A 26,944-nucleotide genomic window follows, 5' to 3' on the forward strand; every position below is an offset into this window, starting at 1 on the left:
CATTTCTGCATCACAATGTGTGATGAAGGATAAGAAGTAACCATCAGAAGAGCCACACAGACATCAGGTACAATCTGGGTAGTTAAACTGAGAAGAACGCATTGCAATTTAGCAAACTCCGTAAATTTGCCTTACACAATTTACATTTCTTTTCTTCACGCAGTTTTCCATGTTGTCAGCATCCCCAGTAGAATTGGAGCCACACAATCCGATCCTTACGAGGATACAAATTAGTGAGCAGACGTTTCTGGTCGACTTTATCTAGATTGTTTCATGAGAGATTCAGAAATTTTAAACTTCTTTGAGACACCAAATCCATTTGCTATGTTCAATGATGTAATGGGCTTTGGGATATGTGAAAGAGTTTGGACCCCACGAGAGATCAGCCTATCAATCCAAGATTGCCCAAATAAAGCTAAGCTTCTCATAGGTGCACTTTTGGATGTAGCAACAGATGGTATGAATTGCTCTCTATTGATCCAAGGTTGATGCAAGCTGCCAGGTACTTCTGATGATTGGCTGTTTATGAAAGGCTGATGACCCTCTGTAAATAATACAAAAATATTAGGACAACAATTCAAACAAGTGTAATACCCAATGAAAATTTTGACATAATGGAATATCCATGTCAATTTCAGCTTATGTAAGCTACCTGGTTGTCCAATTTGTGCATCCAAAGATGATTCATCTTTGTAAGACCTCAATGTCTGCATGATCTGCCTTTTTCTTTCCACAGCTTCTTTTTTTGCTCTCTCTCTAATTTGGTTCCTCTCCTGTCTAGAAGAGCTTCGACTTCTTTGACTACAAATAGTTGAGGAGTTCGACCTTGAGACATTCGGCACCTGTGTCTGTCTTACCGGTACAGTATGTTGGAAAACTTTGGTTTCAGTCTGTGCCGTGAGGTCTTCATTAGGCTTGAATGTTGTGAAACTACACTTTGTCTCTGGGAACTTAGCAAGATACAGTTCAGGCCTCAATGAGGCTGGAGGCTGCACATACTGATTGTTTGTTTGAAGAATGGGTGTTGCTCTAGCAAGGACAAAACCATCCAACCCAGCAATAGGCAGGGCACCAACCCTGTGAAAACAGATTGCATCTAACAATTGAGACAGAAACACACGGAATAGAAACCCTGGAATAAGCAAGGAATAGATACCAGAGTTTATCATTGAAAAGTGACATCCACCAGCTTTCATGTAGACATTTCAGCATATTTCATGTGATGACTACATTCCTTGGCCCATTTCTTAATGGTCACGGCCCACTGAATGTACATTCAGGCGACACTGAACTTAACTTTCCAGACATCTTTGGGGGAAAAAAAAAAAACTTTCCAGACTTAGCACTCTAGAAACTCAAATCTGACTTTGCAAGAGACCTGCTACTTCTCAAAACATAACCATTACCACAAAATGTAAGTCCAAGTCATCACAGCACCCTATACATAGCCACAAATTATCAAAGCAAAGTCCAGCTTGAGAGGATTTAAACCAGCTCTCATCCACCCAACTGCTGGCAGAAAGACATTTTTAAAACTTTTTTCACATGCTGACTCAAAGCTGTCTGCATCTAGAACAAAGGACATACATGCTAGTAATAAAATAGAAGGGCATGGACAATAAAAAGTTGTGTATAGAAGAAAATCATTTATTACTATTATTATTTTATCTCATTTACTCATAATTTTGTCTAAAGTCGCTTATAAACTCCCTTTCATTTGTACTTGCGCTTGTTCTATATAAAAATTTAATTTGTAGGATTGGATATATTCTATATATTGTAGCCTTATGAAGGTATGTATATATTACTTTTTGCCGAAAAAACAGTGCTAATTATATTACTTCGAAAACAAGATACAAGAGGTCAGCATTGCAGCTGACGGGCTGCGTTCACAAATCGGACGCAGCCCAAAAAGGTAACAAAAGTAAAGCTCTCTCTCACGGAGGGATAAGGCGAGTGTGAATGAACAGCCAGAGAGGTGGTGAGTAGCGCCACTGAAGGCCCTGCGAAGCCTGCTCGAAGAAGAGGCCCTGTGTGTCCCAAACCCGGAGGAAACGTCTCCGCTTCTCCCGACCGGCCCGGGAGTCCCCCTGTATCTGGTCCCACTGGCCTCTGAGGGTATGTATAATCTCACTCCAGATGTCAGTCATGATCTGGGCAGTCGATAAGGAGGTGCTACCGAGGATCTGCGCGCAGCGCGAGGTCCAAATGTGCCATCCTGCGATGCTGCTTATAATCTCCCAGACTGGCTGCCTCTCCTGAGCTCCTGTGTCAGCCTCTGCCAGGTGCTGCGGGATACTCTCGAGCGGCCCCCACGTCCCCTGTGTGATAAGGAATGTGGGGTCCTGCTGACATGCCTGGAATAAGTGATGAAAACCAGGTGGGTATGTATATATTACTGAACTTAGCACTAGAATATTTCAATAAGGTTACAAATTTGTCATTGACATTCAAAAATCCAGCTTTCACTACATGAAATCCACTAAAAGATTCATAAACAGCCACAAACTATACATACCCAGATGAATCCAAGGGCATGCCTAAAGTCGTCATGTAAAAGAAGCATGAAAGTCTTTTAAACCCATTTATTACATGCCACTTAAAGAGTTGACATAACTCTACTATGTATAGTAGTTATACCTAGATGAATCCAGGAACATTCCCAAACTCATCAACTAAAAACACAAGATAGTGCAATTTCAATCTCACAATAGTCACTCATAAGATTGAAAACCATAAACTCCATCACGCATGGCAAGGACTAGCTACTATGACATTCCAACTGACGTCATCAGCGCGCAACAGTGGGTGTATACCATAGTATAAAAAAATGCTCTCACACCTACAAATCCACACACCCACACATACTTGAGCATCCATTTATACAAAGTCTTCGTACTAAGTTTCTGTCGGCACTCCGGAGGTGAAGGGCAAACTCAGCCATGACGAAGGCTAGCACTAAAGGAGAAGGCTAGCACTATTTATAGTAGAAGCTCATGTTAAGGCCCTACCAATTGGGATGCATGAAATCCCCCCTTTGTGGGACAATTTCAGTCTTGAAACATTCCCTTTTCAGTAGAATTCATGACTGCATGTAACAATACAGTGAGCTGGCATAGTGCTGCTACTACTAATACACTATTCAGCAACTAGAATACCATAGCGTTATCACTTATGCTCTACATTCTAAATAAATTGTCTTGCTTGCACATTTGTCCAACAACGGGATTCAATCACCAATTGTCTAATTAATTCTCCTCAATGCACACGTCAAAAGCGTGGTCGCAGCGGGGAGCCCCTTCCATTTCACGTAAGAAATTATCTCCTCTGCCTCAACCCCTTTTCCCTAGATCCCAAACACCTTTTGGTTGTAGATCAAGCGGTTTATCTTCTTTAAGAGGTGGCAACTCACACCAACCTATCTGCCCACAACTGTTTTTAATACATTTAAAATGGGACAATATGCATAGTGCATCACTGTCATAGTCCGCTAAGATCGTATGTTCTCTTTACCTCAAACTACATCTTCCGCAAGTTCTACCAACTGCTCAAAGTGTGGCGTAAGTACAGCAACAAGAAATGAAAATGATAAGGCTGTTAGATCTAGTGTTCAATGGAAATAATAAGGCTGTTAGATCTATTCTTCAAGCTTAGATATAAGATCCACATGATACAAATGCTCTAAATTTTTATGTTGGAAATTAGGGTTTGACAGTAAAAACTGTTAAAAACAGTAAAATACTGCAAATGTTGCTTGTGAATCAGCTTCTAGTCCTTTGAGATTAGGACTGAGACTCAAAAGGCCTCTGTAGGTAGAGTATAACAAACCACGAAGCTGCTGCAGCAGGTTGAAGTGCAAAAGACCGCTGGAGCGTAGCTGGAACAGCCCTTAGACACCTCGAACTTAGTGCGTGGCTGGTAGTGTCTCCTTTGGAGGGCTCTGAACAGGTCGCGATAGCAAAACGTCTTCAGCGGATGACTGTGGAGAGGTCACGGGAGCTAGGTGCCTGGATCTGGGTCTGGTTAAAGTCGCGGGAGCTAGGCGTCTGCAGTACAAAGGTGACGACAGATGGTCACGGGTACTGTGGAAGACCTCGAAAATGCTGCAGCTGAAGCCTACAAGCAGTCGCCTCAGTCTGGGAACAGCAATGAGGCGCTTTGTGGCGACGAAAAAACACTGGAAGCCTTGGACAGCAGCTGGAGGAAACGTACGGGATCCGTACGTATCTGTACAGACGTCCGTACAGTTGTACGGACAGTACGAAAAAGAGGCGCAGGAAGCAAATCTGGGCTCTGATACCACTGTAGGATCGATAGGCAAAAGAGAGAGTGCAGATTGCAAAGGAGTCGATGATAATCAGCCGTCACGTCAACTAGGATAATAAAAAAAGGAGTACAAGGTACAAGTACCTAGACCTAGGACTAAGTGTCCTAGGTGTCACATAGGACTAAGTGTCCTATGTGGGCTAAAAGGCAGGCTAAAAGGCACTAACACTACAAGTGCCTATATTTATGCCTACAAGGCACATACCATGGCCTATAGGGCATCACTAGAACCACCAGGAGATGGCCTACAATACATTGTCTATGTCAACGCGACCAATACAGAAGTTCCCGTCAGACCCCCGAGCAAGAAGCTTTGTTTCAACAGTACTACAACATTTTCCTCACATGAGCTTGCCTCCAGTCTTACCACCCAACCGGCTAGAGGACCATCGTATTGAGCTTTTGCCTGGATCATCACCTCCAAGCAAGCATCCTTACCATCTCAGCAAGACGATGGAGAAGGAGCTTGAGCAGCAGTTAGAGGAGTTGTTACGCAGTGGCTTCATCCGCCCTAGTAACTCACCATATGCAGCTCCGATCCTCTTCGTCAAGAAGAACTATTCATCTCGGATGTGTGGATTACCGTGCACTGAACAAGCTGACCATCAAGAGCAAGTTCCCCATGCCAAGGATTGACTACATCTTGGAGCGCCTTAACGGAGCCAAGATGTTCTCAAAAATTGATCTAAGGAGTGGATACCATCAGATCCGGATTCATGAGCCGCATATTCAGAAGACGGCATTCCGCACAGTGTAGAAAAGGGGTAGGGACAGATTTGGAAAAAGGGGGATAGAGGAGCAGAAGGGAGAGAGAAAGGGGAAGAGGGAGAGGAAAGGGGTAGAAGAAGAGGAAGAGAGAGAGAGAGAGAGTCGGCAGCATGTAGGAGGAAGGAGGTAGTAGATAGGATTAGATGTCACATCAAAAAGTACATAGTAGGGAGTGGATGGAGACTTATGTAGTCCTTCCACATTTTCCACCTAAAAGACCTCTAACTTGGCCCCTTTTGGCCCTTACATTACAGCCATCCCTTCCCATAGATCTACTCACAATATGCCCCACGTACTCAACCTCCTTTGCCATAAAAGTGCATTTGCTGGCCTTTGCATAAAGCTGATGCATCCTTAAAATTTCCAGCACTTGCTTCACATGCTTAATGTGCTCTTGTCTATCCTTGCTGTAAATGAGGATATCATCAAAGAAAACCAGCACGCATCTGAAAAGAAGTGGCTGCAATATCTTGTTCATTAGTGCCTAGAAGGTGGCTGGTGCATTAGTCAATCCAAAAGGCATCACCTTGAATTCATACAAGCCCCATTCTACACGGAAGGCCGTTTTGTGCTCATCTCCTTCTTTCACCCTGATTTGATGGTAACCAGACCTCAAATCTATCTTCGTGAAAAACCGAGTACCCTTGAGTTCATCCAACAGGTCATCTATCCTGGGGATTGGAAACTTGTTCTTAATAGTGGCCTTATTTAGATCCCTGTAATCAATGCACATGCAATAACATCCATCCTTCTTCTTCACCAGAAGAATCGGAGAGGCCAAAGGAGAAGTGCTATTAGAGATGAAGTTCTTCTCAAGCAATTCCCGCACATGTACTGCCACTTCCTCCCGCTCAACCTTAAAGAGACGATATGTGGCTTTGTTTATGGGCTTATTGCTAGGCTCTAGAACAATGGCATGATCCACATCCCTCTTGGGAGGCAATTGGGATGACATATCAGCAAATACATCAGCCAATTCCGATAGCAACTGCTGCATATCACAATCCTCAACATGGGGAATGCTACCCCCTCTGAGATACTGACACGTTCAATGCGTAGAGGGCATGCTCCTTCCTGAGCTCTCAAGCTAACTACCTTGCTGAAATGACCTGCAATTTAGGAGTGGCAATGCCATGCAATGCTAGAGTTCTACCCTTGTGGACAAAGCTGAATGATAGGGCATTTAAATCCATGCTGATTTTACCCAAAGATTTCAGCCAATTGCAGCCCAAGACAGCATCTATTGGGCCCATATCCAGTGCCAAGAGATCCCTAGTAAATTCATTAGCCTCAGAGAGCTTGATCCTTGCATCTTGGCAACAAAATTTACTGACCAAATGCTGTCCATTTGCCACCTCTACTCTCAACCCATGATCAATCTCAATAGCAATCAGTCCCACCTTCTGTAAGGTCTTAGAATTGATGAAACTATATGAGTGCTACCACCGTCTACAAGCATGTGAACAGTCCTGCCATTAATTTGTCCTTTCAATCTAATAGTTTCAGCACTTTTGGAACCCATCAAGGCATGAGAAGAGATAGCATAAATGGCTTGCTGCGCATCCCAATAGATCTCCTCTTCGTCCACAGGAGCATTGCCATTTGCATCCTCTCATGCAAAAGAAGGCATAGCGACCTGATGCTCCACATGATAGACTTTAGGCCAACGGCCTCGCATGTTACATACGGGCTGAGTGTCATCGGAATGTGTACCATGCATATTATGTCCATTAGCACCACAGGGGTCAAAGGGGAAATCAGTCCCCCTGCGTGGCTCCAACATTTGGAGCTTCTTCCATGATTTGTGCACCCTCTAAATCATCATGAGTGGCATCCAAAGTCTCAAAAGCATCCATCAAATCCTCATCATCGGATATCTCAATAATCATGCTGAGTTTTGCAATACCACTGTTACGCATTTTGCAAATTTCCCGATGCTCAAGAGTCCACTTCTCACCACACTTAAAGCATAAGTTTGCCCTCTTTCTACTGTCCATAATAGCCCTGGTATGTTGTTTAAATTCTGATTTTTCAAGTCCAACACTCGGCTTAGCTCTTGGCTTAGTCTCAAATGACCTGTATGGCTTAGTATACGGCATCTTGCTGCCTGTAACTGTGTAAAACCTTGGCAATGGTGTTGCTGCTGATTTTCTTTCATTCCAATCATTCACCTTAGGCTTCTTCTCAGCCTCATTTGCATTCCCATATGCGATGCCCGTTGTCATCTTATATTTGTTGGCATATTTGGGCTCAAATAACTCTGCCAATTGGGCTGCACGCTCGATTGTTGAGGGTTGTGTGCCTTCACATCTGCAGCGAGAGAAGGACTTAACCCATGAATGAAACGCAGCAACTTTCCTTTTTCAGATACGTCCTACACAAACAGGGAAAGCCTCCAAAAGCGCTGCAAGTACTCTTGGACCGTACCAGTCTGTGACAAGGCATAAAATTCAGCCAAGTATTGATCCAGGACATTCTTTGAAACCCCTCCAAGTGGTTGGTCTCTGAGGTGAATCCCTCATGTATCGCCACCATGTGTGGGCATAGTCATGCATATGCATACCTGCAAAAATGATGCGCTCCTCCTCAGACTTGGCGTAGAAGAAGAAATAGTCTTCCAGCTTCGTGAGCCACTCCTCCAACTCATTGGGAGTGTGAGTGTCCCCTTTAAACTTATGCACTGTGAGTTTGTCCTTGATATCCTTGGATGCATAATTATTGTGTGTAACCTCCATAAGTGTGGGCATCATCACGCTTGAGGTTCACATAATCGGAGAAGGGCATCTGAAGTTTGATGGCCTCAGGTAGGGCCTTATATGAATGCAAAGAATCAGCCAACATGTCATCAAAAGTGGCTTGCTGCCCACCACCAACCCCCTGCTGCGTAGAAGTGCTGCCCTCTGATGCAGTGGCTACGTCTGGCTATATGTGCTCGCTGACGGAGCGATAGGTGCATGAACCCCGGGCTGGGTCTCTCTACCAAATGCATCTCTCCGAAATGATGGCATACCAAAGGGCTGAGAAGAGGATTGACCTCTCTCCCAGGGGTATGGGCTACCATATAAACCCAAGCCAACTCCAAGCATACTCACTGGTGCGGTGAAAGGAGCACTAGCCGGATGCACACCAACGGGTCGGCCCAAAAGAGATGGTTCAGCCTACATAGATGCAGAAAGCTAAGAGCCAAAAGATGGCCTGACATCTTGCAAGAAGGTGCTCTGTGGCACAGAAAATGCATCATCCCCATGCTGGGGTACAAGCAATGGTCCAGAAGACTGATGCTCATAGGCACAACGGGCATCTACCATAAAACCCCTGCGAGGAGCAGACAACACATCCTGAGTGTCTAAATGGTCCCCTTGCTGGGGTGCGGGCTGCTTACCCTTATCATGCATAGCAATGACAGATGTGATCTACTGTCCCATCTGGGCAAGAGCCGTATCTTGCATAGCCATGGCTGTGGTAAGCTACTGGCTGAACTCCTGTCCTATCTAGCGGAAAGCACCCTGGAGCATAGAGAAAAGGGCATCCAGAAATTGCGTCTACGCTGCTTGTGCTTCCCGAGATGTAGGAGAAACGAATCGCTCCAAAAGGGGCTGAAAAGTGAACTCTTTTTTTTTTTTTTTGGGGGGGGGGGGGGGGATCCCTATGTCACCTAGGACTGTTAGGACAGTACTAACCTAAGACTATTAGGACTGTTAGGACACTGACTTAGGATAACTTGACCCTACCTTTAACCCTAGTTAGCACTAACATAACCTAGGCCCAAACTAACGAAACCTAAACCTAACCCACCAACTAAACTAACCCTGGTTACAATCTCACCTGGCAATTAATTAATGCCAGAGGCTAAGGTTGGTGCAAGGCTTGGCCACGACAGTGACGGCGAGGGCATAGCGACGGGCGGTGCACAGAGGGCGGGTGGTGGCGAGGCCGTTGCAAGGGCAACTGCATGGTGAAGAGAACGAAAGGCAATGAGCACGCGAATATTTGCAACAAAAGGATTGGCGCGGCAAGGCTCGCCTCTGCATTGGATTCCTTGCGCCTTAGCTCTGCATTGTATTAGTTGCATATTTTGCAGCTATGTTGACCAAACATCCTCCCAGTTTGTTCACAAAAGGGGCATCGATGAGGTCGCGACACAGCCTGTCTAATCGTCGATCGATATCGACAATCGGCTACCTGCAGGTGGAATGATTTCACGCGTGATCATTGCATGCAGTGTAAGTTTGCTTCTAGTGTGTATGGAAGATGGCGGCATGGAACGATTGTGGCGGCAAAGAGCAGGGCACAGCGGTTGATTTCCATTAGTCTTCAAGGCGCCCAGACTTCGCTAAATCCCCAATCATCGCCAAGCTGTTTGATGTTGTGTTCTGCTTTTGTTGTGTTTGATTATTGTGTTATGCTTTTGTTGTAGAAGTTCTCTTCCAATCTACCCATCACCCAGTCTTGTCAATATTGAAGCCCAATAGCATAGACGCTTGCACTTTGAACGCTTGTAGTTGCTGAGTCCGTGTTTGGCTTGGTGCACTGGTGATTCATTGCGTTGACGTCTGGCGTTGGCACACTACTGGAAATTGGGAAACGGTGAATAGGGAAGCAAAGCTGCCAAAGTCGTGCTCTAATACCAATGTAGAAAAGGGGTAGGGACAAATTTGGAGAAAGGGGGATAGAGGAGCAGAAGGGAGAGAGAGAGGGAAAGAGGGAGGGGTAGAGGAAGAGGAAGAGAGACAGACAGACAGACAGAGAGAGATTGGGAGAGAGAGTAGGCAGCACGTAGGAGGAAGGAGATAGTAGATAGGATTAGATGTCACATCAAAAAGTACATAGTAGGGAGTCGATGGAGACTTATATAGTCCTCCCACATTTTCCACCTAAAGGACCTCTAACTTGGCCCCTTTTTGCCCTTCATTACAACAAAGAAAGCCCAGCATGAGTTTGTGGTGATGCCCTTTGGTCTCATAGGGGCACCCTCATCCTTCAACTGTATGATGCTTCGAATCTTCAAGCCATTGATCGGTAAGAGTGTCTTTGTGTTTCTCGACGACATTTTGACTTTCTCGAAGGATCCAGCACAGCGTGTGAAGCACGTTCAGCAAGTTCTTCAACTTCAGAAGGACACCCAATTGTACATCAACGCCAAAAAAAACACTTTTTTCTTGGAAGTACATTACTTGGGCTACATCATCACTCCGACATGAGTTCGCCTAGATCCAGCCAAGGTGAAGGATATTGTGGAGTGGGAGATGCCTACCACAGCACAGAAGATTCGGATGTTTATGGGCATTTGCTAGGCCTACCGGAAGCATATTAAGGATTTGGCAAAAATTGCGGTTCCTATCACCGATCATTTACAAGGAGTAAAAGCCAGGAAACAGCCTATCACCTTTACTCCAACAACTCTTTCAGCCTTCGCCTAGTTGAAGGAGGCAGTTACTACAGCACCGTGCCTAGCATTCGCACAATGGGATCAACCCTTCGATGTACGGACTGATGCCAGTGACTATGCCATTGGAGCGGTTCTAGAGGAGAAAGGTCACCCCGTCGCATTCGCGAAGGACGCAAGTTGCTTCCAGCAGAAACCATATACTCAGTCTATGACAAGGAGTTATGTGCAGTCATCCATGCCCTCAAAACATGGAAACACTTTCTCTATGGTCAGGATTTCACAGTTCGCACAGATCATCAGGCCTTGCGGTGGCTTCAGACAAGGCCTGCCGCTCAGTGGTCCGACCGACAAACCAGATGGAGCTAGAATTTTCAGCAGTTTGGCAGCATGATCGAGTATCAACCCAGATCAAAGAATGTTGTGGCAGATGCTCTTAGCAAAAGAGGAGGAATGGTCACCTCTATTTCCATAGTCCAAGAGTCTTCTATCGAAGAGATGTGCAACCAGTACCATACAGATGCAGATTTCCAGAAACCTTGGTACAAAGTCATGCTCAACAAACACCCAGGCGACTATGATTTATTCTTCAAAGCACAACTTTGTGTGTTGCCCTCATACACTGCTACCATACTCCATGACATGCACAATTCTCCAGCAGGAGGACCCAGAGGCATCGCAGGGCACTCTCGAGAAGATAGAGCGCAAGTTTTTCTAGCCTCGTTTACGTAGTCATACTCATCAATATGTGTCTCATTGCCAAGTATGCCAACAAGTGAAGGTATCTCACGGGAAGCTACCAAGATTACTCCAACCCCTCGAGATTTCGAACCAACCCTTTGAGCAGATTAGCATGAATTTTGTTACATACCTTCCACCAGCTATTGGTACCAGGAGGAACATGTGCCTGACCATCGTGTACAGGTTTAGCAAGTTGTCATGCCGATTCCATGCAAAGGCACCATCGACGCACAGGACACAGCTCGTTTATTTCTCAGCTGGTGGTATACAATGTGTGGCATGCCTCGTATCATTGTGTTCGACAGAAATTCAAAGTTTACCGGTCAATTTTGGAGAGCCATGTTCGACAACTTTGGTACCAAGCTCAGTTTCTCCAACAGTTTTCATCCACCATCAGATGGCAAGACAGAAGTCTACAACAACTTAGCATTTGATATTCAGAAATGCTATGTTGCGGATGCTCAGTCCCGCTGGGAACAATACTTACCCCTAGTTCAAGGGAGCCTGAACGACACCCATTCTTCCAACGTGGGTCGTGTTGAAAAAATAGGAGGGAATGAATCACTCAAACCTCCACCCAAGATCTCTCCCACTCTTCTCTACACTCAACTCAGATAACTGATCACAGATGCAATAAACACTCACTCAGAGATAACTTAAACGGAGAGAGAGAAAGAGTATATTCATCCACCGGAAGGTGGGCAGAAACTGGCTCCAAGGGAGCAATACAAAACTCAGCGAAGTGCTGAGGAAAACTGATGGAACTCTCTCTATCAAACTGAACCAGCTCTGAGTGCACAGCACAGCCTAGGAAGAAGGCTTTCTGTCCTGCACTGGATGCCGGAATGACTGAAGGAGTGGGCCTTTTATAGGCACTGCCCAGGCCCTTTAGGTTGACCGACCAGCAGGGTCGGTACCCTGTCTGGTGGCTGACCAGATTGCCCTGGAAATCCGAACAGGGTTGGCCCTGGTCGGTGGCCCTGGTTGGGCCGACTGGACCTGCCACAGGCCCCTATAAAAGGGTGCCCTGTGCAGCCAGTCCATGGGGCTGTAGACGCCTCCAAGGGAGGCACAAGGCCCCCCCTATTTCTCTGCCCAGCAACCAGCCCGTGTGCTGGTTGCCTATGATGTCAGCCTGGGTCTCTCTCTTTCCCAGCCCTCCTACCTTTCACTGCCCCTTGTCCCCTCAGATCGGGGGCTCACAGGTGGGTACAGTGAGTTTCTAACACCCCCCCTCAATGTCACAACTGTGGGCCAATCCCCATGCGTTTGATGAGGTGCTCCATCTGTTCTCGAGGGAGTGCCTTCGTGAAGAGGTCGGACAAATTATCGGCGGTTGGGCAGTAGATAAGCTCAATCACGTCGTCGATGATGAGCTCTCGAACAAAGTGGTAATGAACTTCGATGTGCTTGGTCCGCGCATGGTACACTGGATTCTTGGCAATGGCTATGCAACTCTGATTGTCGCATATCAGCACTGTTGCGTCCTCCTGGCACACGTCCATGTCCTCCAGAATCCACCTCAACCACAGTGTCTCACAAGCTGCTGTACACGCGGCTCTGTACTCTGCCTCTGTAGATGAAAGGGCCACTGTGAGTTGCTTCTTACTCAGCCAAGAGATGGCACTAGATGCAAGTAAGAAACAATACCCTATTGTCGATCTGCTGGTGTCAGCATCACCCGCCCAGTTCGATGCCTTTGGTGTAGGTGATCCCATAGGTGCAAGTACCCTTTAGATACCTCAGCACTCGTAAACCTGCATCCCAATGACTCTTCCTGGGAGAAGCAGAGAACTGGCATAATAGCCCAACTGCATAACAAATATCAGGTCGAGTATTGGTAAGGTAAAGCAAACTTCCTACCAATCGTCGGTACAATGAAGTATCGACCGGGTGAGATGTGTCGTGAACACTTAGCTTGAGCCCAACCTCCATGGGAGTTAATGCTGTCCTGGAATCCATCAACATAGAGGATGAGTACCAGTCGCAATCCCTTCTCAATGAACAAGTAAAGGTTTGCCTCAGAAGGACTCCGACTTAGCCCTATCTTCTGAAAGAATACATCAATCCTTTGGTACCAAGCTCAGGGGGCCTGTTTCAGCCCGTATAACGCCTTCTTCAACCTGCAGACCTTTAATGGGGACCCTGGATCTTGAAAACCCGGTGGCTGCTCCATGTATACCTCCTCCTCCAGGGTTCCATTAAGGAATGTGGACTTCACATCCATTTGAAAAATAGGCCACTGGAATTGGGCAGCAAGGGCAATCACTGTCCGGATAGTAACCATGTGGGCTGTGGGAGCAAAAGTTTCATCAAAATCCAAGCCTTCAGTTTGAGCAAAACCTTTGACCACTAACCTTGCTTTATACTTATCCAAGCTGCCGTCTGATTTGTATTTAAGTTTGTATACCCACTTAGTGCCGATGACTTTCCGTCGCGGGGGCCTGGCCACTAAGTCCCAGGTATTGTTCTTCAGGATAGCATCCATCTCTGCCTTCATGGCAGCCTGCCATTCTGGATTGTCCTTCGCCTCCTCGAAGGTCCTTGGCTCGTCAAGCTGAGCCACCAACGCAAAATTCACGGATGGGGTCTTTTGAAGACGTTGAGACTGCCGCAATCCGGAACTGCTACTCTCAGGTAATTCGGTCTTCCAATGTACGTAGGTACCATTGGGGAAACTTTTTCTCCTTCTCTGTGGGAGGAGGAACTGGAACTTCTTTCGGAACATCCTGCTCTTCCTGAGTATCTTGTAGAACATCAGCTTCTGATTTGGCCACCTCTTGGATGGTTAACCTGGGGCGGGGTGGGTTCGGGGGTTGAACAATCTCATCCTCCTCAATCTGCGGCTCCTCCTGGGATTCAGGTTCCTTTTCCTCTAAGACAACATCCTGACTGATAAGGATTTGCTTCTTTACTGGGTCGAAGAGTCGATAGGCCTTGGATTCTTCGCTATACCCAACAAAGATACATTTTTTGCTCCGGGAATCAAGCTTGGTCCTGTCTTCCTTGTGCACATGCACCCATGCGTTAGAACCAAAAATGCGAAGATGAGTAATAGAGGGCTTCTTACCATAAAATGCCTCATATGGAGTCTTGTCCTTGACGGCCTTCGTCTTGGTCCTGTTGAGAATGTGTACGGCTGTATTGATAGCTTCACTCCAATAGGCTTTAGAAAGGTTCCTCCGTCGAAGCATAGCAAGCCCTGTCTCTGTGGTGGTTCTATGCTTCCTCTCGGTTACCCCATTCTGCTGAGAAGTATGTGCGGTGGTGAGTTGTCGCTTGATCCCATGCTTGCGACAAAATGTGTTGAACTCATTTGAGGTGAATTCTCCCCCTTTGTCTGTGCGGAATGTCTTGACATCCTCCCTTGTCTCCTTTTCAACTCTGGCCTTCCAGTCCTTGAACTTCTCGAAAGCCTGAGACTTTTTAGCCAAACAATATACCCAGGTCATTCTACTAAAATCATCCACAAAGAGAAGTGAGTACCTAGATCCTGCCCACGATGCTGTAGACATTGGACAACAAATGTCAGCGTGAACCAACTCAAGTGGTTTGCTGGCCCGAAACAAGGCCTCTTGTGGGAACTTATCCCTGTGTTGCTTGCCTTCTAGACAAGCCCTACAGACATCATCCTTGCCTGTAATTGGTGAAAGTCCATCCACCATCTTCGACTTTGGCATTTCAGCCAAGATTCCATAGCTGACATGACCGAAGCGCTCATGCCAAAGTTTGGACTTTCCATTGTCTTCATGAACCAACATTGCACTGAGACGGTACAGTCCGTTCTCTTCAACGCCTTGAGCCACCATCTGTCCATTTGCTTTGGATGTCATGGTGACCTTGCCATCTTGAAAGAGAACTGCCATGTTGTTTTTGTCCATCTGACTTACAGACAGTAAATTATTGCAAAGGTTGGGTACATAAAGTACTCCAGAGATATCCTTCTCCTCACCCGCCGTTGTAATGAAAGGAATGCTACCGATGCCCTTCACAGGACACGTCCGGCTATCCCTGACAGAAACTTTGGAATCCGGGTGTGTACTTTCCATGGTTTTGAACCAAGTCCTTCTGTTGGACATGTGCTTGGAAGCACCGCTATCAACATACCAAGCCTCTTTACCTTCACTGACTGCATATGCTGAACAATGTTCACTGATTAAAAATAACTGTCCAGTCGTCACATTGGCAGAATCATTCTTAGGCTCTTCTTTGTTCTTGGCTTCTCTCTTCCGCTTCTGATCTGCTTTCTTCTTTCGGCATTCTTTGGCGGAGTGGCCAAGCTTTTCACAGTAATAGCACTTCATTTTCTTCTTACGGTCAGCGTCCTCTGACCTCTTAGACCTTTGGCTTGCCTTTTCCACGCTTGTCTTTGGCCACTAATGCCTTCTCGTCGGTTTGCGTAAAGAGTTTCTCTCGAGCCTCCTCCTGAAGCAAGAGTGGGCCAAGCTCCTCAAAGGTGATTGGCTTAGTCCGTTGACCCGCAGTGACCGTAGTCACAAAACTTTTGAAACTCCGTGGCAACTTGTGGAGTGCGAGCAACGCCAATTGACTCGTGTCCACCTTCTGACCAACCGCTGCGAGCTGGTCCCGCACGACTTTCACCTTTGTCAGATGATCATGCACACTATCACCCTCATTCATATCAAGATTATAAAGATGATGCTGAAGAGTAATGATACGGGCTGTATTATCGGTTTCATACAGCTCCTTCAGTATGGCCCACGCCTCTGAAGACGTCTCTGCCAATTGGATATGAGAAATCACAGCATCTGCTGTCGTGCCAATAAGGATTGCTAATGCTTGAGCATCCCTCTCCTCCCATACACAGAGTTCATCCGCATCTGCTTCAACTAGAACTTCACCTCTTTTGTCCACAATGTCCTCCGGCTTCTCCTCGGTCCCAATCACTATCTTCCACAGCTTCCGTGCCAACAGATAGCTTCGGATCTTGACTTTCCAAATTAGATAGTTTGTGCCATCAAGCTTTCCAATGAAGAAGGAAGATGACTGGAGAAGGAGGAAGGACGAGCAATGGGTGTAGAGGCTTCTGAATGCTGGTCCATCTTGATGAATAGCAAACTGAAAAACTGAAGCAAAAAAAAAATGTACTGACCTCCCGTGCTAGCCTAAGCTGAAAACAGAATCGCCTTACTGCCAAGGGACTCCTTCTTTCAAAGAGTGCTTTGATGAAGAAGAGTTGAGAGCCTATGGCTCTGATACCATGTTGAAAAAATAGAAGGGAATGAATCACTCAAACCTCCACCCAAGATCTCTAAGCTGAAAACAGAATCGCCTTACTGCCAAGGGACTCCTTCTTTCAGAGAGTGCTTTGATGAAGAAGAGTTGAGAGCCTATGGCTCTGATACCATGTTGAAAAAATAGAAGGGAATGAATCACTCAAACCTCCACCCAAGATCTCTCCCACTCTTCTCTACACTCAACTCAGATAACTGATCACAGATGCAATAAACACTCACTCAGAGATAACTTAAACGGAGAGAGAGAAAGAGTATATTCATCCACCGGAAGGTGGGCAGAAACTGGCTCCAAGGGAGCAATACAAAACTCCGCGAAGTGCTGAGGAAAACTGATGGAACTCTCTCTATCAAACTGAACCAGCTCTGAGTGCACAGCACAGCCTAGGAAGAAGGCTTTCTGTCCTGCACTGGATGCCAGAATGACTGAAGGAGTGGGCCTTTTATAGGCACTGCCCAGGCCCTTTAGGTTGACCGACCAGCAGGGTCGGTACCCTGTCTGGTGGCTGACCAGATTGCCCTGGAAATCCGAACAGGGTTGGCCCTGGTCGGTGGCCCTGGTTGGGCCGACTGGACCTGCCACAGGCCCCTATAAAAGGGTGCCCTGTGCAGCCAGTCCATGGGGCTGTAGACGCCTCCAAGGGAGGCACAAGGCCCCCCCTATTTCTCTGCTGTTGCAGGCAGCAACCAGCCCGTGTGCTGGTTGCCTATGATGTCAGCCTCCTACCTTTCACTGCCCCTTGTCCCCTCAAATCGGGGGCTCACAGGCGGGTACAGTGAGTTTCTGACAGGTCGGACTCCCTATATGGCAGCTTTCGGCAAGAAGTTCAAGTCCCTTCTCACCAGGACATCCGAGAAGGTATACGAAGCCGATCGCATCACAGAGACCTATGAGTAAATCATATCGCATTGCGACCATGCACCCAGTATTTCATGTGTCTTGGCTCAAACCATATGTGGGTCCGGCACTAACCACAGTACCAGATGTGGAGCAGCCTGAAGTTGTTGATGAAACTGAGATCGTGGAACCAAAGCAAATTTTACTTCATCGGTTCAAAAGAGGAACAGGAAATCGACAACATTTGTATGCCGTCAAGTTCAAGCACAGGGGCTCCCACGAATGGGTGGAGGAAGATTTCTTCGCAGGCTATCAAGCCCTCCTTCGAGTTTCAACAGAAGGGGATGTCACGGGCATCCACAACCCGTCGCCATACTGGACTGCCACGCTGGCAACCAGCTCAGCAGCAGCTGCGCAACAACAGTCGCAGCAAAGGCACCATGTCAATAGCCAGTCGTCTGCCACATCAGCCCAATCAGTGGGCAGCAGTAGGGTCAGCCATTCTAGTCAGTCAATTTTAAGGCCCAAGGGGTCCTATAAAAGGCAACCCCTTGGCCTTCATTTCGCATCCCGCCTCAGTGTTAGAATTCGTGGTTAATGCCCCACATGTTTTGTCCCCCCATTTATGAGGAGAAGGGAAAGGGGCTTAGGCGGTTAGAAGGGGGAGTGATTGAGAGGGGGTCACTGACCGGTCAAAAGATCAATCGTCGGTGGCCAAGGTCAATGATCGGTGGTCAATCCACCACCCCTTTGTGGCCTCTCCCCTCTATTATATAAAGCCCCCTTCCCCCTCACTATCACAGAGCACTCAAGCCTTCAGCCTCTCAGCACTGAAGCTGATCCAGCAGTGCACACTTAGTAGGGAGAAGGCGACGTGTCTAGCCCACCATTGGTGGAAGAAGATTGCAGCAACTGCTGCCCTTTGTAGCTGCTCCCCTTGTAGCCTTTTGCCCTTCATTCTAGAAGGAAGAACTTGTTCAGTTTTGCCATCTCCTTTGTTACTTTGTTGCTGCACTTTTGTTGAGTTGTTTTCCAGCAAGTATTCATCTCTTTTGCTTCCGCTGTACCGTGATTTCTAACATGGTATCAGAGCCCATGTTCTAGGGCTCACCTGGGAGCTTGAAGGAAGGGATTCCACGCGAGAATCTTCGCCAAAGACGGTCCCGGTTCAAGCATTACTTGCTGCCCTTGCTGTCCGAACAGTAAGGAAGAAGATTTCTGTTTCCAGACATGTCGACAAAAGCCTCATCCACGACAGCCCCCTCTCCCTCATCTTCCTTCTTCCTTCATCCCCAACTTTGGAGAAAACGGGAAGCTCGATGGTACCAACTACCCAATATGGAAGGTGAAGATCCAGAGTCACCTCGTGGCCCGGAAACTATGGAGGCTCGTCACGGGAGGCGATCCAAGGCCGGTAGACACCTTGGACAGCAAAGGAAACATAGTTACCGCGGCGGATCCGGATGATCTCGAGTATTAGGAAGACCGGGATGCTCAAGCTCTTGCCATGCTTATTGGGACGATGGCAGACACGGTCATCCCGCATATCCAGATGGCAGAGACCTCCATAGAGGCATTGGCCATTTTGAAAGACCTCTACGAGACGGACAACACGGCCCACATCCTCACTCTCCAGCATCAACTTCACAACATGGATATGAGTGAGGGAGACAAAGTACACGACCACCTGACCAAGGTGAAGGTTGTGAGAGACCAACTTGCGGCAATTGGTCAAAAGGTGGATTCAAGCTAGTTGGCACTGATGGTGCTACATAAGCTACCCAGGAGTTAAAGGTTTCATGACGACGGTCACAACAGGTCAAAGAACAAAGCCCGTGACTTTTGGAGAGTTTTGCCCTCTTCTCATCCAGGAGGAGGCTAGAGAGGATTTGTACTTCAAGGCAGACGAGAAAGCCCTAATTGTGAAGGACAGGTCCAAGTCCAAGGACTTCCACAAGAAGACTAATGATCAGGAGCGCAAGAAGAACATGAAATGCTTCTATTGCGAGAAGCCTGGTCATATGGCGAAGGAATGCTGCAAGAAGAAGGCAGAACTAAAGCGAAAGAAGCAGAGCAAGGGCAAGGAGTCGTCAAACGGGAGGCGGCAAATGTTACCACAGAGAAGCTCTTCATGATCTCAGAAACATGCTCTGCTCTCTTGGCAAGAGAGAACGACAATGGCTAGTTCATGGACAGCCGTGCCTTGAAACACATGTCCTTCAAAAAGAATTGGTTCACCACCATGGAGTCTACTCATCCACGCTCCAAAGTAACGGTGGGGGACAGCAGAACGTGCCCGGTCAAAGGTGTTGGAAGTATTCCTTTTGTCACGAGCTCCGACGAAGAGAAGGTAATATCAGGTGTCCTTTATGTTCCTAACTTATGCAAAAATCTTCTATCTGTGAACCAGATGGACCAGCATCAAATGTCGGTTCTCTTCAGCAAAGGTCAAGTCATAGTAAAGACCAAGGACGGAAAGGTGGTTGCTAGAGGAGTACAGGACCATGGGTTGTATCAACTCAATGCCCTACTTGTTCATGGAGATCAGGGCCGGTCCAAACTCTGGCACGAACGATTCGAGCATGTGAATTATGGCACTTTGACCAACATGCACAAGACCAAAATGGTGGATGGACTTCCGCCAATCACAAGCAAAGATGGTCTCTGTCGAGCTTGCTTGGAGGCCAAGCAGCATCGAGACAAGTTCCCTCAGAAGGCTTCATCCAGGGCTAAGGCCCCTCTAGAGTTGATCCATTCCGACTTATGTAGACCAATGTCGACAAACTCCTTCGCATCTTCAAGGTATTCTCTTTTATTTGTCGACGACTTCAGCAGGATGACTTGGGTTTCCTGTATTGGCAAGAAATCTCAATCCTTTGAAAAGTTAGAGGAATGGAAGGCAAAGGTGGAGAAAGAAACAGGGAGGCAGGTCAAGGCTTTCTATACCGATCAGGAAGGCAAGTTTACATCAACTGAATTCAACAGCTTCTGCAAAACACATGGAATCAAGCGACAATTGACTACAACCAGGACTTCTCAGCAAAATGGTGTAGCAGAAAGGAAACACAGGACCTCAGTTGAGATGGGATTGACTATGTTCCAAGGCAAGAATCTTGCCAAAGCCTATTGGGGCAACCGCAATTCATATTCTCAACCGGACGAAGACAAAGGATGTGGAACACATGACTCCATACGAGGCGTACTATGGTAAGAAACCAACAATCTCTCACTTACAGATTTTTGGTTCTAACGCCCATGTTCATGTGCACAAGGATGAACGGAAGAAGCTTGATCGCAAAAGCCAGCAGTGCATCTTTGTTGGCTACAGTGAAGAGTCTAAGGCATATAGACTCTTTGACCCCAAGAAGAAGTAAATCATTGTCAACCGAGATGTGGTGTTTGAGGAGACACTGCCAGAGACTGTTGATGATGATCACGAATTCAAAGCTCTTCCCCCTCCCCCACCCAAATCATTGAGGAGGTCCCCCAAGAGGCCCCAAAAGCCGAAGACGAGGAGGAGGAGCAACCAGCTCCAGTACCCACTTCACAGGATCCTCAGCCAGCGAGGAAACTCCCAAAGTGGTATCTCAAGACTTTACAAGAGTCCGGAGTGACAAATATACCTGAGAGCAGTTCTAGCCTTCGGAGGTCCCAGCGGCATGCTTCGGCTTCATCTGCTCACTGTGCGTTGGTGACTCGGGTCACAGAACCCACGTCCTTTGAGGAGGCCAAGGACATCCCAGAGTTGCAGGTGGCCATGCAGACAAAGATGGACGCCATCTAGAAGAACCACACATGGGACTTGGTGGATCAACCTCGCAAGAGGAAGGTCATCGGAACCAAGTGGGTCTATAAGCAGAAATTCAAGTCCGACGGAAGCTGGGACAAATACAAAGCTAGATTGGTGGTGAAGAGATATGCTCAATCAAAGGGTCTTAACTTTGATGAGACCTTTGCCCCAACTGCTCGGATGACATCGATCCGGACAGTCATAGCTTTGGCTGCACATCCATCTTTCAGATGGATGTCAAATCTGCGTTCCTTAATGGGACCTTGGAGGAGGAGGTTTATGTTGAGCAACCCCCAGGGTTTCATGTTCCACGGTCCACATCACAGGTCTACAAAGTGAGGAAGGCACTATACGGGCTGAATCAGGCCCCCAGAGCATGGTACCAGCGGATAGATGAGTTCTTTGACAAAATTGGGCTCGAGGGGAGTCCTTCTAATCCCAACACAACCTCTACTTCTTCATTGAGGGAGGGATGATGCTGGTTATCATTTTGTATGTGGATGATCTCGTGCTCGCAGGGAATCACAAGGACAGAATAGCCCAAGTCAAGAAGCTGCTTATGATAGAGTTCAAGATGTCAGACTTGGGGCTGTTCCACTACTTCCTTGGTATTGAGGTACGGCGGAGCAGTGACAGTATTTTCATTTTTCAGGAGAAATATTGTCATGAGCTGCTTAGGAGGTTTCAGATGGAGAACTGCAAGCCTGCAATTACACCGATGGAGGTTGGGCTGAAATTCAGCATAAATGACTCGTCAACATTAGCGAATGCTGGACGTTACAAGTGGTTGGTAGAGAGTCTTTTGTACCTTACCAACACTCAACCCGACGTCTCTTTCTCCGTTGGAGTCTTATGCAAGTTCTCTGCCAAACCCAGGGAGGCACACTAGAGAGCAGGATTAAGAGTACTACAGTATCTACACGCTACTAGTACCTATGGCATTACCTACACCTCAGGCTTGGACCTTGGGGGTTTCTGTGATTCCGACTGGGCCGGGGACTTCGACACTCGAAGATCCACTACAGGCTATTGTTTTGTGCTTTCTTCACGAGCTATCTCATGGCTTAACAAGAAGCAACCTTCCATCGCCCTCTCATCGATGGAGGCGGAGTACAAGGCTGCATGCACTGCAAAATGAGAGTCTTTATGGCTCAGATGGATCTTGGAGGATCTGGACCAGACACAGACAAAGGCGATTGTGATCCTGTGTGACAACCAAAGTTCCATGGTGATTGCGAAGAATCCGGTTTTTCACACTAGAACCAAGCACATCGAGGTTCACTACCATTTTGTTCGAGAGCTCATCATCGATGGCATTGTTGACCTGATGTACGTCCCCACCGCCAACAACTTTGCTGATGTTTTCACGAAGGCTCTCCCTCGAGAGCAACTGGAGCATCTGATCACACACATGGGTATCAGCCCACCATTGGGTCATTAAGAGGAGGTGTTAGAATTCGTGGTTAATGCCCCACATGTTTTGCCCCCCCATTTATGAGGAGAAGGGCAAGGGGCTTAGGCAATTAGAAGGGGGAGTGATTGAGAGGGGGTCGCTGACCGGGCAAAGTCAATGGTCGGTGGCCAAGGTCAATGACCGGTGGTCAAGGTCAATGGTTGGTGGCCAATGTCAATGGTCGGTGGTCAAGGTCAATGTCCAAGATCAATGGTCGGTGGTCAATCCACCACCCCTTTGTGGCCTCTCCCCTCTATTATATAAAGCCCCCTTCCCCCTCACTATCACAGAGCACTCAAGCCTTCAGCCTCTCAGCACTGAAGCTGATCCAGCAGCGCGCACTTAGTAGGGAGAAGGCGACTTGTCTAGCCCACCGTTGGTGAAAGAAGATTGCAGCAACTGCTGCCCTTTGTAGCTGCTCCTCTTGCAGCCTTTTGCCCATCATTCTAGAAGGAAGAACTTGTTCACTTTTGCCATCTCCTTTGTTACTTTGTTGCTGCACTTTTGTTGAGTTGTTTTCCAGCAAGTATTCATCTCTTTTGCTTCCGCTGTACCGTGACATCTAACACTCAAGCCTTCCAGCCTTCAGTGAAGCAGCACCTAGGCCTCCCCGCAGCAGACCAGCAGTTTTGCAGTGAGGGTTTCAGCCCCTTCATACAATTGTATTACATTCTCTCCCTCTGATTCTCTCACTCACATCCATAGCATCACTTTGTGTATTAAGTGCATCATCTTGCAGTTAGCATTGAGCAGGAGAGAGAGTGAGGATAGTCTATCTCCCGCTACACTCCTGTATGAATGTTCTATGTGTTCGCATCGCACTTATGAACTGTAATTTTGCTCACAACTTTTGACACTCAAGGTCGTCCTGCAACAATACAGGAGCACATGCTACTTGATCAAACCTCAGCTGAGGTCCTCACGCAGACTCAAAGGACAAAACGTACAGAGGCGGATAAATGGAAAGAAGGAGCAACTTCGGCAATGACACAATCAAAGGAGAACGTAATTGTTTGTAGAAGTAGTCCTTCAACAAAATACTCGTCATGCATAAGAAATCTCTAATGCAGTACAGACAATGCATTCCAGTGTGTATCCGTGTCAAGCCATTCAAATAACTCATTCCATCAACATCTTTTCTGCAATAGCCTACTTCAAACAGTGAAAACATATCAGCTTTAAATGCTTCCATGAAAAAACTTCAGAATCCATATAAGACTGAAATATATAATAGCTACTATAGCCAGCATGTCAATAAGGTTCTAAAACATACCCTTCACAGAACCAGCATGGTTCATTCAAAGCTGCCGAGTTTTGCTGATGTTTGGAGCTGAAAACTAGTAAGCCTGATCCTTTGCACCTTGGACACCTTTTGTGGTTTTCTCCTGTTTTCTCAAAGAAGAGTGTGGCATTTCTTGCAACATCTTGTATCCTATCCCACTGCAGACATAGCAGAAACATTTGACATTCAAATTAGAAAACATAGATGAGACTACTTTGAAAAATCAAGGATTAGATGAAAAAGGAACATCATTTCCAGCTTAACACGAAGGCATGTTGTCAGACAGGCAGAAAGAAGCCCACAGAAGCCAAAAGACAGGAAAAGCATGTGCAAAAACACGGTAATTCTTGTGACTCAAAAAATCACAAAGTAAACAAAGACTGCAAAGGCCCCGAACTAGAGAAAGATAGGATAAAATAAATATGTCTTGCGGGACCGGTGCAGAGAAAGAACGCGTGAAACTAAATAGCCCATTTAGCATGATAGAAAAGAAGAGGAAAAGAAGAGCAAAAAGGATTCCCCATGTTACCATATCTATAAGCACATTGCATCTGAAAATGGGTGCTCTTTGTAGCAGACGGTTTCAAATCAATCAAGCCTGGAAATAAATATTAGCAAACAAACACGTGAGACAGCTGTATTTGTGACGAAACAAACTATTCATTGCCAATACTAATCACAAAAAACAAATCAAGAGCCCCTACAGGAAGAAGATAAGTGCGCATTGTTTAGAGCAGTCCCTGAAATATCAGAAATGCAATGTGCTCAGCTTCTAGCTGAATTTGTTTGCATCTCTTTGGAGGTCTTGGGCTCAAGCCTCAGGGACACCTAAAGTCTGCTCCAAGTTGTGACTCTTGTAGGCCATTTTGCTCATCATCAAAAATGTGCAGCGCTTCATTTTCTCCACCTCCGTCTAGCCAAACATAATACTTCGGAGCATTGCACATTGGCCCATTTTATTGAGTATGTATCTAATTACTGCTCGTGTGGGCACTGGACCGTTTCCAGTTGAAGCCGTCACATCCACAGACATTAAGCACCATTCTCACCCCCCAAGGCATAGCATGTATGGTGACGGCCCACGCCTTTTATGAGGGTTAAATTTTATGGCAATACTGATTTTAAGGGCATTTGAAAGATCTACATTGAAAATCTTGGCTAAATTACAAGTTTGTCTTTAAAAGTCATATAATGCTAGTTGTTAGAGTCTAGACTCTAAACAAGACATATTTAGGGGGGTGACAAATCGCTTCATTTGTATTAATCCAAATTCCTTTGTCTTGTAAATTGTTTCAAAGTTCAAAAACTACTTATCGCTTGCTCCAGCAGCAAGCCTCCTACCAAGCTTGAATCCAGGCTACAGCCTCCAACGTTCAGGCGGGACTCAAGAGTCAGAACCCAGCCTCCGGAGTCCGGATTCCAAGGTCCAGGTCTTCATCTCGAATGAATGCATCGCTGAAAGTTTGAAGTTTCGAGCATCGCATTTGAAGCTTGGTCTTGTGGCGATTCGCGACCTAGATCCCCTTTTTTCATTAGTCGGTGTCAGTGACGGAATCACAAGAGCGAGTTGCAGCTACCTGACTAGCCAGCTGGTATCTAGTTCTTCTCTCAGCGTCCTTCACTTCCTGGTTAATTCGACTCATTCAGTGGCGTTGGCTGCTTCGACACGCCTTGCTGCCCGCCTTCTCTTCCATCTTGCGCGGCTGGAAAGCTACAAGCACCGCTAAACGTTCAATGGCCTGCGCCCAGTGATTGGATCCATGACCCTCGACCTATCCCCAACGCCCATGGCTCCCACTCCCTCATTCCTCCACAGATAAAGTTTGAGTCCTTGCTCAGGCTTTGAGGCCACCATGAAGTCTCCAAATCCGTCGAGGCAGTTCTCAGGGGCTAGCGTCTTGGGTCGGGAAGGCGATTGTTTATACGGTTTTCGAAGCGAGCTGAAAGAACAAGATGGCCTTCTGCAACCGTCTCCCGACAGCTGATGCATTCCCTGTTGGCCGTAAAACCCTCTCGATCAGTTCCCTTGCGACAGATCTAGATTCCCAACGCTTGATTATAATTATAAGCTAAAGAGAATATAGATGTTAGCTCCCTGGCGATTACTTGTTCCGCTACTGAACAACCCACATCTCACATCTAAACATCTAAATTGTAAAGCAATTTGATGTTCACTCATCGGGATGATTATGGAAAATCCAAGGCACTAGGCTACAAATGTAGATTCGCCTCATCGTCTACCTAAGTCGGTTTTTGGCCTGCCCTATGGCTAGCCTTAGAAACGGTTCTAGTTTTGCAAAGCTAAAAATCCTATTATTTTTATTTGTTGGGGTGAGAATTTCCTATTGGTTGCTAGCAACTTTGGCAGCTGGTATTTATAACTTTGGTACAAAGGTGATTGGTCCAAGTATGCTCCTTGTAAGAGGCTTTAATGCATGCATTTAGTGACTTAGTCCTCTCTCTCTCTCTCTTCTTCTTCTTCTTCTCTCTAAGCAAGCCTCCCCCCCCCCTCTCTCTCTCTCAATGAAATTCATCTTGTTGACTATTAGACCATTTGCATTTACTACTCTTTGTACACTCTTTCCTTTTCAGGCCTCCAATTTTATGCTCTCTCTTAAGCATTTCACTCACGCACAAGGCAGGCCTAATGAATGATAGATATATATCATTCACCTTGTTTTGGCCTGCCCTCCTTGTGTAGGGCAATAATCTTCCTTCCTTGGGTAGGGCAATAATCGTCCTTTTTGGGCTGCCCTCATGGAAGGGTATAGGCACGGGTATAGGCACGATGGAGCTATTCAAAAGGGAAAATATTTTTGGTTGCAATTTCTTGGAACGGTTCACTTGTCATTTCACCATTCGACGTTCATAAGGGATTAATTCCTTCTTACAAATGTTTAAGTAAGGTGGTCTAGGGTTGTTCTTATATGCACCATCTCTATTAATGGCACCGTTTTGCTCTAAGACATTCTTCTCAGATTGATGGCCTCTTGTTTCTTCTCAAATAGAGTAGATTTTCTCTGCATGGACGTGATTTTTTGACAGATTATTGTGAGCTGGAGCGCATATGTACTAGGCTATATAAGACATCATGTGTGTTTGCTC

General features: G+C 46.6%; 1 protein-coding gene across 2 annotated transcripts; it reads right to left on the reverse strand.

Annotated features, from left to right (window-relative positions):
• LOC147904028 (uncharacterized) lies at nucleotides 1–26,152 on the reverse strand. 2 transcript variants are annotated; one of them, XM_087372690.1, is made up of 5 exons: nucleotides 25,417–26,152; nucleotides 24,369–24,437; nucleotides 23,831–23,997; nucleotides 653–1,077; nucleotides 1–544 (listed from the first exon to the last, which is right to left on the reverse strand). In XM_087372690.1, the coding sequence occupies exons 2-5, from the start codon at nucleotides 24,369–24,371 to the stop codon at nucleotides 258–260; spliced, it is 882 nt and encodes a 293-aa protein (XP_087228816.1). In that variant the 5' UTR covers nucleotides 24,372–24,437; nucleotides 25,417–26,152; the 3' UTR covers nucleotides 1–257. The 2 variants fall into 2 exon arrangements, with proteins under 2 accessions (XP_087228816.1, XP_087228815.1); XM_087372689.1 differs by lacking the exon at nucleotides 24,369–24,437.
• Between the last annotated feature and the right edge of the window lie 792 nt (nucleotides 26,153–26,944).

The sequence above is a fragment of the Dipteris shenzhenensis genome, chromosome 3 (genome assembly GCF_047967505.1).
Source record: "Dipteris shenzhenensis isolate YYH24624 ecotype China chromosome 3, Dip_SZ_1.0, whole genome shotgun sequence".
Classification (NCBI taxonomy): Eukaryota; Viridiplantae; Streptophyta; class Polypodiopsida; order Gleicheniales; family Dipteridaceae; genus Dipteris; species Dipteris shenzhenensis.